We start from the raw sequence: 15,350 nt of genomic DNA on the forward strand, positions 1-15,350 counted from the left end.
CCAAAATTCCACTGGGGAAAAAAAGTTCCGTTGAAAAGCTCCTTCTGCCTTGATAGTTGATACAGTTCAAATTCAGAACAGTGTCTATTAGTGTGAGACTTGACACGAGAAGTTCTTTACGCAAACACATTTTTATTCCCGCTAATACAAAAACCATGGTGCTTCTTAGGGGATGACTCAAATGTAATGACGATTAGAAAACATATGAGGAAGGAGATCACTCAGCAGAAGGAGTAAATGTAGGTATGCAACCCTGTCTGAGAAATGGATAGTGAAACGTTCAAAAAAAGAAAGGAAATTTCCTTCGCTTGTTTTAAAGACTGCTTTCTATGACCAGTGCTCTACCAGTGACTTTTGCTGTTTAGTTTAGGGTTTGGTTTGGTTTTGTTTTAACATTTCTTTGAAAGGGTTAATTGGAAGGAATACTTTGTTTCAAGGCTGGGTAGAATTCTTTCACTAAGGTCAATATCTGTTGTTTCTGATTTTGAAAAAACTTACACACACACATATATCATATTAAGTGTATGAAACTTCGTTTAAATGTTTCAGTAGAGGACTTACAGTTTTCCTCTTGACCATTACGTGATACGTGGGATATGTGAATTGTGAGATGTTTAGTGATCTCTCAGGATAAAAATAAATCTTTATATATTGTATTTTAATGCCACGTATGCATTTTAATTTCTGATATGAAGCTCTCTTCAGGGGATTAAGGTCTTGTAAGATTGCCATCCTGCTTATTGGTTGATTCACTAACTCTCTGCTCTTACTTACTTCTGATTTTGTAGAATTCACAAATTGTCTGGCGCTTAAGATATCTGGTATTCTTTTGGGAAAGCTGTCTTCCTTGCCTGCATCTTTTGCATCGGTAGAATTTGTCCAACTCCTTTTAATTTCTCCCCTTCCTCTCTTAATTAAGGCCGATATCTTTTACTTAGAGATTGTTATTTATTTGTTCTAAATTGCAACTATATTTTTCACCTAGATCTTTCTACATAGCAGTGCAAAGGGAAAGACCGATTTTCTGAACTTTTTAATTAGTAAGGAAGATTTATGCATTTCCCCCAGAGGGAGGTATTGTGCGTGGGCCATGTGCTGGGGCCCTCAGTTCGAGGCACTGAGGACAAAACGGGGATGACTGTTCCTAGCTCACTGTGAGGCACATTCAGTAATATTTTGAAGAACTCTTTTAACCTCAATCTTTGTGAATAATCTATTATATGCTTTTAAAATAATTTTGGGAAATCTTAAAGTTCTTAAGTTGTATCAATAATATAGACTAAGTACTATTTTTGAGACTATAATATGCCTTTGTTTCTTAATTAATGGGACTGTTGAAGGAGATTTGTAGTATAGTATGAAGAGTAGTGCCAAATCCTAGATAATCTAGAGTCTCGTCTGTTGATGTCAGAGTGTAAAGTATGGCTTTTAAATTAGATTTTCTTCCCTAATTTTGTTCTCCTTTGGTGTGTTCCAAATCGATTTGTATCCCCTGAACCAGTGCTACCTGGGACTGAGCATGAGAAAAATAATTATGGGGGGAAAGTGATCTGGAGACATAACACATTGCTAAGGGAAATCAGCCCCAGTAAAAATTAACAGAGGAAAAGCTCCTGAAGTGGAAGATAAATAAGAGAATAATCACCTACACAAATTGAGTTTGAAAACATATTCAGGTATTCTAAATTTTCTTTCTTCATTTTATTAGATTTTAATCTACCGTTCTCAGCTGATATAATCCTGGCCAAAGAAAAGAACTCTAGTTCACAAAGATCTACTCAGGAAAAATTATATTTAGAAGGAAGTGCCCCATCCGGTCAGGTTTCTGCAAAAGTAAATGTTTTTCGAAAAAGCAGACGACAGTGTAAAGTCACCCACCGCTATTCTGTAAGAGATGCAAGAAAGACACAGCTCTCCACCTCAGATTCAGAAGCCAATTCAGATGACAAGAGCATGGCAATGAATAAGCACAGAAGGCCCCGTCTGCTACAGCATTTCACAACACAGTCTCCTAAAGACCACCTTACAGCTAAACTTGACCACTTAGCAGCCAAAGAACGGACTCCTCCCGACACCATGGCTTTGGAAAATTCCAAGGAGATCCTTCCAAGACAGGAGTCAAACACCGACATTTTGAGTGAGCCAGCTGCCTTGTCGATTCTCAGTCACATGAACAATTCCCCATTTGACTTATGTCATGTTTTGTTATCTTTATTAGAGAAAGTTTGTAAGTTCGACATTACCTTGAATCATAATTCTGCTCTAGCAGCCACTGTAGTGCCCACTCTGACTGAATTCCTAGCGGGCTTTGGGGACTGCTGTAATCTAAGGGACAATTTGGAGAGTCAGATGGTTTCTGCAGGCTGGACTGAGGAACCGGTGGCTTTGGTTCAACGGATGCTCTTCCGAACAGTGTTGCATCTTATGTCAGTGGATATTAGTGCTGCAGAGGTGATGCCAGAAAATCTTAGAAAAAACTTAACTGAATTGCTTAGAGCAGCTTTAAAAATTAGAACTTGCCTAGAAAAGCAGCCTGACCCTTTTGCACCAAGACAAAAGAGAACACTACAGGAGGTTCGAGAAGCCTTTGTGTTTTCAAAGTACCGTCACAGGGCTCTTCTCTTACCTGAGCTTCTGGAAGGAGTTCTGCAGATCCTGATCTGTTGTCTTCAAAGCGCAGCTTCTAATCCCTTCTTCTTCAGTCAAGCCATGGATTTGGTTCAAGAATTCATCCAGCACCATGGATTCAACTTGTTTGAAACCACAGTTCTTCAAATGGAATGGCTGGTTTTAAGAGAGGGAGCTCCTACGGAGGCCGCAGAGCATCTGAAGGCCCTAATAAACAGCGTGATGAAAATAATGAGCACTGTCAAGAAAGTGAAATCGGAGCAACTTCATCACTCAATGTGCACAAGAAAAAGGCACAGACGGTGCGAATACTCGCACTTCATGCACCACCACAGGGATCTCTCAGGTCTCCTGGTGTCGGCTTTTAAAAACCAGGTTTCCAAAAACCCATTTGAGGAGACCGCAGACGGAGATGTTTATTATCCCGAGCGGTGCTGTTGCATCGCGGTGTGCGCCCACCAGTGCCTGCGCTTGCTGCAGCAGGCTTCTCTGAGCAGCACTTGTGTCCAGGTTCTGTCTGGTGTGCACAACGTCGGAATATGCTGTTGCATGGATCCCAAATCCGTAATCATTCCTTTGCTCCATGCGTTCAAATCACCGGCGCTGAAAAATTTTCAGCCGCACATACTGAATATCCTTAACAAACTTATTCTGGATCAGTTAGGAGGAGCCGAGCTCCCACAGAAAATGAAAAAAGCAGCTTGCAACATTTGTACCGTTGACCCTGACCAGCTAGCCAAATTAGAGGAAGCACTGCAGGGAAGCCCTTGGGAGGCTGAACCTTCCCCAAGCCCGTCCAGTCCCTCTCACAGATCTCAAGGGATCCTGCCCAGCAGTGGGTCCGAAGACTTGTTGTGGAGGTGGGGCGCCTTAGAGGCTTATCAGAATTTTGTTTTTGAAGAAGACAGGTTCCGTAGTGTGCAGATTGCAAATCACATTTGCACTTTAATCCAGAAGGGCAATGTAATTGTTCGGTGGAAGCTGTATAATTGCATATTTAATCCCGTGCTCCAAAGAGGCGTCGAGTTAGCACGTCACTGTCAACACCTTAGCATTACTTCAGCTCAGGCCCATGTGTGCAGCCATCATAACCAGTGTTTGCCTCCAGAAGTGCTTCAGATTTACTTAAAAACTCTGCCTGCTCTGCTTAAATCAAGGTTTGTATGTGCGCGTGGGTGCAGATATTTTTTTCTTGTATGCTTTTGAATGTCTTGACCTTTTATTCTTTCCTAGGATTTAAGTTTAGTTTAACAACAAAGAATGAATGTTCCCATCTCAGGTCAGATTTTTTTTGTTTTTTTTTTACCTTGATTGATTGATTGATCTATTTCATTTTACTGGAGGGGTTATAGGGCAGAACATAGAGCCATTGATTTTAATTTCTCAGTGGGGAAAAAAAGTGAAGTTTAAATATATCGCTGAGGGGAAAAAAATGGACACAACATAGATACCCAACAGCAGGGGCAAGGTTAAATTAATTAATTTATATTTACTTGATAGAATATTTATTAGTCATTAAAAAGAATGTTTACAAAGAGCTTATAATGTTTTATAAAACATACAAAATTAAAAATATCACCCACTTATTTACAACTTTGTAAACTATGCACATACCTAAAATGCTAATTATTTGTCAGGACAGTAGATTTAAGGGAATTATTATTTCTCAAATACCATAGCCACCTTTATTATGTATACAATGCATACAGAAAAATATAGAAAATACAGATAAGCAAAAAGAAGAAAAATAAAATTACTTAGATTTCTACCAATGAGTGTTTCAGATTTTGTGATTGTCAAGTACTTAAAAAATAATTTTATGAATAAAGCTAGCTTCTGATAGTCTGGCCTTTCAAATTAATGCATATATCATTTTAAAAACATAATAAAATATAACCTATCATTATCTTTACAGTCTTTTTTTTTTTAATTTCTGACATTCTGACATTGTTTAAAAAGAACTGACTTTATTCAAAAGTTTTGTAACTCTTTGGTATATTTGTGGACACCCTGGATCTTTGCTGAGCTGATTTATATTAGTTATTACTAGGATTCCAGTGATCCAGTCCCGAGAATCTCACCTGAGACAGGGCTGAAAATCTTCAGCTCGGTAGTTTGGTTCCTTCCCTTTGTGAGGGGCAGGTGTAAAACAAAAAGTCTTGATAGACCATTGGGCAGACAAACAAATGGACACACAAATGCCTCCCTGCTTGCAGCATTCGTCCATCTGAAGTGTGGAGGTGGTTGTGGCATTTAGAACTTGTATAGAATCTGCCATTTGGGGAAAAGTATTTTTCCCTGAATTGTTTCATTTAACTTGGGATGCATGTGATCCAGTCTTTCTAAATGATGCTTGAGTCATTGCAGTGTTTAAAGAAGGATGTGAAAGCAAGTAGAAAGTAATTGGAGATCCTCATCTAATGAAGTTTGTTGGCAAAATAATTGATGAATTGGATGATAGTATACCACGTGCAACAATGACATATTTAAATGGTATATTTGCCTCTGTATAAATGACGTTTCGTTTGTAAAATCTCGTGTATTTTTTTTTCCCTCACAGGGTAATAAGAGATTTGTTTTTAAGTCGTAATGGAGTAAGTCAAATAATTGAATTAAATTACTTAGATGATGTTCGAAGTCATTCCCTAAAAGCATTTGAAACTCTGATAATCAGCCTAGGGGAACAACAAAAAGATTCTTCAATTCCAGGTATTGATGGGCTAGACGGCGAACAGAAGGAATTGTCATCTTTAAATGCAGGTACTTCCTTTCGTAACCAGCAAGCTTATTCAGATTCTCCTCAGAGTCTTAGCAAATTTTATGCCAGCCTCAAAGACACTTATCCAAGGAAACGGAAGTTTGTTCATCAGGATGTTCATATCAACATGATAAACCTGTTCCTCTGTGTGGCATTCTTATGTGTAAGTAAAGAAGCAGAATCTGATAGAGAGTCGGCCAATGATTCCGAAGATACTTCGGGCTATGACAGTACAGCGAGCGAGCCTTTCCATCATATGCCGCCATGTTTATCTCCTGAGAGCCTTGTCTTGCCTTCTCCCAAACACATGCACCAAGCGGCAGACATTTGGTCCATGTGTCGTTGGATCTACATGTTGAGTCCAGTTTTCCAGAAACAGTTTTATAGGCTTGGTGGTTTCCAAGCGTGCCATAAATTAATATTTATGATCATACAGAAACTGTTCAGAAGTCATGAAGAAGAGCAAGGAAGAAAGGAAGGAGACCTACATGTACATGAAAACCAAGATTTAAATAGAACTTCTCAATCTGAGATCACTGTGAAGGAAGATCTATCATCTTTGACTATAAAAAGAGACTCCATGCCATCAGGAATGGGTAGTCCAAAACAGAGTGCTGACAGTTTAGGTAAATTAGAGTCACAGCATATCTCTTCCAAAAATATGGGCCATGTTTCAGCTACTGAAGCTGCTCCTGAGGAAGCAAAGGTATTTATGAGTCAAGAAAGTGAGACGTCACTTCAGAGCATACGACTTCTGGAAGCCCTTTTGGCCATTTGTCTTCATAGTACCAGAGCTAGTCAGCAAAAGATGGAATTAGAGTTACCTAATCAGGTAATAACTTGGTCCTTTGTTCAGCTATTATGTAATATATATGTATGTGTATAGAAATATTTTTTTCTTTTTTTTGTTTTTTCTTATTTTTTAATGTTTATTTATTTTTGAGAGAGAGACAGAGTGCGAATGGGGGAGGGACAGAGAGAGAGGGAGACACAGAATCCAAAGCAGCCTTCATCCAGGCTCCAAGCTGTCAGCACAGAGCCCGACATGGGGCCCGAACTCACCAACTCACAACTCACCAACTGTGAGATCATGACCCGAGCCACAGTCGGACACTTAACCGACTGAGCCACCCAGGTGCCCTGTTTTTGGGGTTTTTTTTTTCCTTTTTTTTTAGTATATGTGCTGCCGAAGCGAGCACATTTCCTTTTTTTTTTAAAGTTCTTTGTTTTTAAGTTTCTTTGTTTTAAAGGTCATTTTGTTTTTCCAAAGATTGTGTTTTGAGAAGCTCCTGTATGGTTAACACAGTACCAGGAATTGGGGAGGACAGAGGAGTACATGACCCAGTTCTTGCCCTCAGGAAGCTTACAGTTTAGTTTGGAATGCAAAATCCGCGTATGTCAAAGTTACCAACCCTGAAAGGCATTAGATATGCATTAAATGTCATGAGTGATCGTGGACTTTGTGTTTCAAAGTTCAAACTTTGCAGTCTCGGTGTCATGCTGTCTGGTGCCCTGCTCAGATCCCCTTTACCCCGCTGATGCACCCGTCTGCCATCTGCTACAAGGGCTCACATCTGCACTCATCTCCCAAGGACTGCCCTTGGCTCATGGAAATGCTCCTTCTATAGATGCCTGGGAAGGGTGCCCATAGCCAGTGATGGATGGATGTAGCTGTGCAGAGTGGGGACAATCTTTGTGGTGTAGTTCAGCCTCCAGAGCTTCCGATGGAATTGGGCTGGGGCTCTGCATTTATTCTGAAATGACCTCTTGGCGTGGATTTTCCCCGCAACATAGCCTGCCTCCCTCATGACCTTACAGATTTCTCCTGGGAGCACCTCTCAACTAAAAAAGGAATCCTCAGTTTCAGGCCCTGCTTCTAAGGAAACTTCAAATATGGCAGATCGCCTGTTCATAACTCATCCCTAACTGTTCTGTCAGCCAACAGTCTCTCCCTACTACAGTCCCTGTCTCCCTGTTTCCTCCTGTCTAAAAACTTGCGATGTTTCCACATTGCTCACAGTTAAAACCCAAACTCCTTAGGATAGCACACAAAGCCCTTCAGTGTCTTGTTTCCACTTCCTTGCCTGGCTTCATTGCCTGCCATCCTTCATCATGCTGCCATCAGCCGTATGGAGCTAGCCAATAGCTTCTCAAGATGCCACTCTTTAGTAGTACTTCTGTACTTCTGTGCCTATTTTTCTGCCTAGTATACTCTCTCCCTCTGTATGTGTGCTGCCCACCTCTGTTCTTTATGGTCCATCTCACACAACCCCTCCCCTGGGTGTCCCCTGGGATACTTTTGACAGGTCTCTCAGGCAGCTTCTCCCTTTTTGTCTCTCAGAGAACTTTGTTTATAGCTCTAGTATGGTCATCATGATATCTTGCCAATGTGTATCTGTTTCTTTCGCTGGACGGAGGCAATTCCTTAAGGGAGAAGTCAGTTTCGTTTCCATCTTTATGGCTTCATTGCCTAATATAGGTACATAGATAAGCAGCAAGAGTTTCCTTCAAAGACAGAAGGGAGGGAGTAGAGAAGGGAGAGGGAGGGAGGGATTAGAATATAAGTGCTTCTTTGACTGTTATGGAATCTCTAAGAATAAGGCATTTGTAAAATGTAGAGGTGGTTAATCAAAACTCTGAAGTTTCAACTATTTTTTTTTTGTATGTGATATAGTCAATTTATGATACATTGAAATTCAGAATGAAATAAGATGAGTAAAGCATTTGATAAATAAGTGTTATTAATTATAACAGGATATTTGTATAGGGCTGGGTATTTATAGTCATTTTACTTTCGTATCTGCTGCAAATAAATGTACTAATAACTTTGTACATCTTAAGTAAATATTTATTTTGTCATTGTTTAATGTTTTAAGCACGTTATTAATATTCTTAGTATCCTTTATTTTACCTTAGAATTTGTCTGTGGAAAACATACTGTTTGAAATGAGGGACCATCTCTCCCAGTCAAAGGTGATTGAAACAGAATTAGCAAAGCCTTTATTTGATGCCCTGCTTCGAGTCGCACTGGGGAATCACTCAGTAGATTTTGACCACCATGATGCCATGACTGAGAAGGTATGGATAACATTCAGTTGTGTTTTTTAGGTATGACTAGCAGAGGCAGACGGGCATGGGATGGGACCAGCCACTGATGAATGTGGTTAGAACACGGGCCAGGATCTGGTCATATCTCCTTCTGTGAGTCATATCTCCATCACGTGGGATGGACAGTATTCACTCAGTGCCCCATTTCATGAAAAGCAGGAGAGCAATGTGACGTGCTTGTTTTCATCTAATCTGGCAGTTTACTGACAAATTGCTCTCAGTGAGACAGAAATGTATTATTTGATTTGCTAAGTCTTGCGTATAACCGATAGTTTATTAAATGATCATTCAGGCGTGGTGATGACTCAGCTCTCTTTTCTGATCCTATATTGGCACAGTTAATATTTCTAGAACTCTCTATTCACTTTAATTTTAAATCACTCAACATAAAAATGACTAGTACTTGCATAGAAATTAGCACAGTTTTTCAGTCATTCATGTTGGCATTTTTTTTCTAAAAGAACTATTTTAATATTTTTCCTGAAACCGTGATGCATATTTAGTTTACTTCCCTCTCCTTTCCTGTTTCTTTTACCTTCAATTAATTGTCACCTGTCCTTTATGTAACTTCTCTCTTAATTTCTCAGTCTAGCCATGTACATGACATTTTATAATCTTCTGCCGTAATATTTTATGTTGCTGTTTGTCAGAACTTTAAAACTTACTGAAGTAGCTACTAATGCCTTCATCATGCTCCTGGATCAGTTGGTTAACTGGAAAATGTTACAATACCTCCTTTAATCTACCTTCTATTAATGTTGCAGTGATAAAGCACTATGAGATTCTGTAAGTGAAAATGTTTTCTAAAGTGAATATCTTAGTAGCATTTTTATGAGAAAAGCAAGATTTCAGGCTGCACGATACTACACAGGAAGTTAATGCTGGATTCTTGGTTTCTGAGAATCAAGAATATATGTAGATAGTCTCATTCTGAAATCTTAAAATTAATCCCTTTGAACAATTTTCCTGTCTACTCTGGTTATCTAATTTATGAAACATTTCATTTATAAAAATCCTATGGAAAAATCTTTTTCCATGAACAAATGTGGAAAAATGGTATTTATTTACTAGCATTAAGTTGTAAGAAGTATAATTCCACCTCATTGTGGTTTTTGGTCATTTGCTATTGTACAACTAGTGTGAAATTTCACAGACCTCTTTTTCAGTAAAACTGAAATGACCTATAGCTTACTCTGTTACAGACCCCCATTTTGGAGGTGTTAATAAAGTCAAGAGATTCTGGAAAATCTTGCTGCATGAAATTCATAATTTATAGTGCTTAATATTGATTCCTGAGATTTTTTTCATAAAGAAAACACTGAAGCTATCCTCAAAATCATTTTTGAGTAATAAATACTCTATTATTAAAAATGAGCAAATATTACTACTTTTGCCTTCTAACTGCACCAATCTTATAGAGTCATCAGTCTGAAGAAGGATTGTCATCCCAACCTGGTGATTTTTCGGAAGAAGCTGAGGATTCTCAGTGTTGTAGTCTTAAACTTTTGGCTGAAGAAGAAGGTTATGAAGCAGATAGTGAAAGCAACCCTGAGGACAGTGAAACCCGAGATGATGGTAAAATATCACTGAAGTACTTGTGGTTGGATTTGCAAGTCAGATTATTACTTAGAAAAATGGTTATAATAATACCACCTCGGAATTTTGTATTGCCTTGCAATTTAAAAGAGGCATTGCTCCGTTTTATTTGATCTCAACAGTAAATTCTGGCACTTGTATATGGGACTTAAAACAGATATATTTTGGTATGACAAACATTAACTGAATGCCTGAGAATACAGGGTATAGCAAGTCCCTGCTTTCATATATATTCCAGTAGAAAAAACAAGCAATAGGTGTCAGAAGTGAAGAGTATCAAGAAATAAAAGGGCTTGATAGGCGCATCGCATAGCAAGTATTCGTTCGTTCATTTGTGTACCATAAAGAGAGTGAAAACAAGAAAAGCACAGCCACTAATTGAAAGAATATGCATATGTGTATATGTATATACACACACACATACTCATATAGCTTACTTGATTTATTAAACTCTTCTTGTTTATTTCCAGTTTTATTAAGAAATAATTGACATACATCACTGTGTAAGTTTAAGTTACACAGCATGATGGTTTCATTTACATCTATTGTGAAATGATTACCACCATAGTATCAGTTAACATCCGTCATCTTATATAGGTACAATCAAAAGGAAAGAAGAAGAAATTTCTCCTTGTGATGAGAACTCTTAGGTTCTGTTCTGCTGACAACTTTCTTCTATATCATACAGCAGTGTAGGGGCGCCTGGGTGGCTCAGTCAGTTAAGTGTCTGACTTCAGCTCAGGTCATGATCTCATGGTTTGTGGGTTCGAGCCCCACGTTGTACTCTGTTCTGTTCTGACAGCTTGGAGCCTGGAGCCCGCTTCAGATTCTGTGTCTCCCTCTCTCTCTGCCTCTCCCCCACTCACGCCCTGTCTCTCAAAAATAAATAAACATTAACAAAAAATGTTTATATCATATAGCAGTGTTAACTATGGCTATCATGTTGTCCATTACATCCCTAGTACTTATTTATCGTATAACTGCAAATTTATACCTTTTGAATTTTTTTTCCATTTCCCCCTCCCCCCACCTTCTGAGGCAGTGCTTTCGAAAAAATATTGCTTGGGGCGCGTGGGTGGCTCAGTCGGTTAAGCGTCCGACTTCGGCTCAGGTCATGATCTCACAGCTCGTGGTTTCGAGCCCCGCGTCAGGCTCTGTGCTGATAGCTCAGAGACTGGAGCCTGCTTCGGATTCTGTGTCTCCCTCTCACTCTGACCCTCCCCTATTCATGCTCTGTCTCTCTCTGTCTCAAAAATAAATAAACGTTAAAAAAAAAAAAAACTTAAAAAAAAAAAAGAAAAGAAAAAAATAATGCTTTAATGGGGTTGGCTTTACCAGAGTACTAACGTTTTATGGCAGACTTCCCCCTTTTTATAGGTTTGTCAACTAGCTCTTTTAAAATATTTGTTTTAATGTTTATATTTGTTTTTGAGACAGAGCATGAGTGGGGCAGGGGCAGAGAGAGGGGGAGAGATAAAGAATCCAAAGCAGGCTCCAGGCTCCAAGCTGTCAGCACAGAACCTGACGCAGGGCTCGAACTTGTCAACCAGGAGATCATGACCTGAGCCAAAGTGTGATACTCAACCGACTGAGCCACCCAGGCGCCCCTCAACTAGATCTTAATTTAAAGAACTCCAGTCCACATAGACATTTATACATTTCTTGACTACATGAGCATTTTTTTTAAAGATCCCAAGCAGTCACTTTTAAGAGCACATAGTTAAATTTTCCAAAATGTAATATTTGGTGACAGTGTCTATCTTTCTTACTTATGAAGAAGTCAAAGTATAGGATTCACCCAACCACTAGCCAAGCCTATTATTTTCACAGAGATATGGGCAGGCAAATGAACCACCCTGTGATTTAGGTATTTTGGCAGCAGAAAGTTTGGGATAGTGGTTTTTTCCACTTGTGCCAGAGGAATGTGTTAAATCTGTATCACATGTCTATAAAATTTACTGTTGATATTTGTAATTCTGTTGAAGACCAGAACTACTTTTAAGCCACTCACTTATCTTCAAATATCCACAAGCCTTGAGTATTCAGGATACTTACTATAATCAAAAGGCACCTTGTAGGAAAGGGCATCGTGAGAATCTTCTTATAAATAGCACTTTGCCACAAGATCTCCTAAATGTTAAATGAGATTTGAAATATTTATTCCGTGTTTAGGGAATAAAAACAATCTTTCTTTTCCCCTGTCAGGTGTAGACGTAAAGCCTGAAGTAGAAGTTTTCAGCGCATCAGGCAATCCGAAGGACTTACTTGAAAACCTCACAGACGGGGAAATAATATATCCTGAGATTTTTATGCTGGAATTAAATTTGCTTTCTGCTGGTAAAGCCAAACTTGATGTACTTGTCCATGTATTTGAGAGTTTTTTGAAAATCATCAGACAGAAAGAAAAGAATATATTTCTCCTCATGCAACAGGTAAAAGATGCACTTGGTTAAATGTGATCAGTATTTATCATGTTCATGCCCCAGTTACTCATCTCTTTATTTTGAACCCAACTTGCCTGAAAATTATTTGAGATGACTACTTAATCTTTTATAATGCCTCAGGTATGTTTTTACCTATGAGTGGTAAAATCTGAAAATATTTTAACTCCATGGTCCTCTAAAGGAGCATAAAAAAATTAATGTCATTGGCTAACTAATCCTAGTATATTTCTGAGAATGGGTGATAGTTTTAAAATTACATTGAATTTTAATATGGTCATTGTTTTTGAAAAATCAGAAAACAAAAACAGTATAAAAAAATAAATGTATACACCACCTAAAAAAAATAATGAAAAGTATGTAATTATATACATAGCATTCTTTCCAGTTAAAGTATTTATATATGTACATACAGTAAACTATCAATTTATTATGACATTACAGTTGCTTCATGCTTTCATGAGGTAAGAAATTTAATTTCTTATGTTTTGTTTTTTTAATCTGCAGGGAACTGTGAAAAATCTTTTAGGAGGGTTCTTGAGTATTTTAACACAGGCTGATTCTGATTTTCAAGGTGCGTTGAAACCGTTAGTTTTACACAATAGCTTTAAAATTATTTTGTTGTTATGTGAAATGAAGAGTTGATAATAATGGCTTTCGCTGGCATAGTGCTCTGTGGTTCCAAAAGTAGCTTTATATGCATTATCTCTCTTGTTCCCCAGAAACACCCAATAGAATAGACGTGGTATAAGTATCTTGATTTTATAGAGAGCAAGCTCTGGATTCCAGGGGACTGAGTGAGTTGTTCAGGGTCATATACGTAGAAGTGGCATTACAGCAACTGTAGTCTAAACACTGTGTTGCTGCTTCATCAGATGCTGAGTGCCACTCTCCACTGTACTTTCACAGACGTTTGAGGAATTCGTAATGAGTATATAAAATGGCTATATTATATATAATAGATAGAAACCTGGCTTTTAGTTGGAGAAATCTAGATTTTAGTTGGAGAAGTATAACACGCATGAAATGTTAATTCAGGTTTGTCAGATGTTTCCTCATGATTAGATTCAAGTTATGCGTTTTTGGCAAATAGACCTCATAAGTTACGTGCCTTTTGCGTGTGTCGTATTGTGGTTTGTGTATCTGTATCTTATTACTGTGATGTTGACTTTGATCGCTTGGTTAAAGTGGTGTCTTGTTGAGTTTCTCCATTGTAAAGTTGCTGTTTACTGTGGTATTTGCCAAATAGCTATTTTCTATTCCCATTATTACTTCTGTATTTATTAATTGGGATTGTACTGTAAAGAAAAGTTTTTCCTCTTCTTCCATTTACTTGTTTAGTGTATGGGTATGTTTATATTTATTGTGGTAGACACTTTATTGTGGATCCTTTTGAGCTGAAGACTTATTTCTAGCTTAGCTCTGAGAAATTCTATTATATTACCTTTTAATAACAGCTTTATTGAGATATAATTCATATACTACGCAGTTCACCCATTTAAAATATGCAGTTTAGTGTTTTTTAGTATATTCACAGTTAGGCAACCATCACCACTTTTTTCCTATTCTGAATAACGCCATGAGCACTCATGTACTAGTTTTCACATGGACATATGTTTTCATTTCTTTTGGGTCCAGGGGTAACTCTATGTATAACTAGATGAGGAACAGCCAGACTGTTTTCCAAAGTGGCTGACTTATTTTACATTCCCACCAGTAGAATATGAGGATTCTTGTCTCTTCACATCCTTGCCAACACTTGTCATTACCTATGTTTTTGGTTACATCCATCCTAGTGGGTGTGACATGATATCTCATTGTGGTTTTGATTTGCATGTTTCTGATGGCCAATGTTGTTAGTCCTATTTTCTTGTGTTTATTGGCCATCTGTGTATCTTCCTTGGATATCTTTGGAGAGATTTCTATTCAGTCCTTTACCCATTTTTATTTTGGATAATTTGTGGTTTTAATCATCGAATTGTAAGAGATTTCATGTATTCTAGGTAAAAACCCCTTATCAGAAGTACGATTTGCACGTATTTTCTCCCAGTCTTTGGCTTTATCTTTCATGTTCTTGATGGTATACTTTGAAACACAAATTTTTTATTTTGACGAAGTCCAATTTATCTATTTTTCCATTTGTCACAATGCTTTTGGTGTCATATCTAGAAAGGTCTAACAGTTACAGAAATTTAGTATTTTTTTTAATTTAAAAAATTTTTAAATTTTTATTTGAGAGAGAGAGACTGAGTGCACAAGATGGGGAGCGAGGCAGAGGTGGAAGAGAGAGAGACAGACAGACAGACAGACATCTAAGCAGACCCCATGCTCAGCGCAGAGCCCAATGTGGGGCTTGATCCCACAACCCTGGGATCATGACCTGAGCCAAAATCCAGGCACCCTGAGACTTAGTATTTTTAAAAATAATTTTCTCTTCTCTGTGTTTTATGCTCTCTTCTTTTTTACATCCTAATTGTAATCTTAGGCCTTCTTGGATTGACCTTGCATTGTCTTAGCTTTCCTCTCACATTATCTACTTCTCTCTTTTTGTGCTGTGTTTTGGGAGATTTCTTCAATTCTATTCCAACCTTTTGTCCAATTTTTAATTTTGGCAATTATCTTTTAATATTTAAGAGCTTCTTTTTGTTCATTTGATTTTTTGGTTATTCCATTTTCACATAAGGATAAAATTTCTTCTTAAATATATCTGGATGTAGGGGCACCTGGATAGCTCAGTTGGTTGAACACCCACATATCTGGATATATATCTGGATCTAGTAATTAACATCTTAGAAAGATATCTTTCCTACCCTAAATTA

General features: G+C 38.0%; 1 protein-coding gene across 6 annotated transcripts in view; it reads left to right on the top strand.

Annotated features, from left to right (window-relative positions):
* LYST (lysosomal trafficking regulator) overlaps positions 1-15,350 on the top strand; it is a 194,911-nt gene that overhangs the window by 60,195 nt on the left and 119,366 nt on the right. For all 6 annotated transcript variants that reach the window (XM_040464863.1, XM_040464864.1, XM_040464865.1 and 3 more), the window contains 6 exons: positions 1,709-3,785; positions 5,189-6,218; positions 8,303-8,464; positions 9,913-10,069; positions 12,296-12,522; positions 13,039-13,105. In XM_040464863.1, coding sequence (XP_040320797.1) covers positions 1,709-3,785; positions 5,189-6,218; positions 8,303-8,464; positions 9,913-10,069; positions 12,296-12,522; positions 13,039-13,105 — 3,720 coding nt within the window. The remainder of the gene's footprint in view (positions 1-1,708; positions 3,786-5,188; positions 6,219-8,302; positions 8,465-9,912; positions 10,070-12,295; positions 12,523-13,038; positions 13,106-15,350) is intronic.

The sequence above is a fragment of the Herpailurus yagouaroundi genome, unplaced genomic scaffold (genome assembly GCF_014898765.1).
Source record: "Herpailurus yagouaroundi ecotype Mexico unplaced genomic scaffold, PumYag 530, whole genome shotgun sequence".
NCBI classification, from domain to species: domain Eukaryota; kingdom Metazoa; phylum Chordata; class Mammalia; order Carnivora; family Felidae; genus Herpailurus; species Herpailurus yagouaroundi.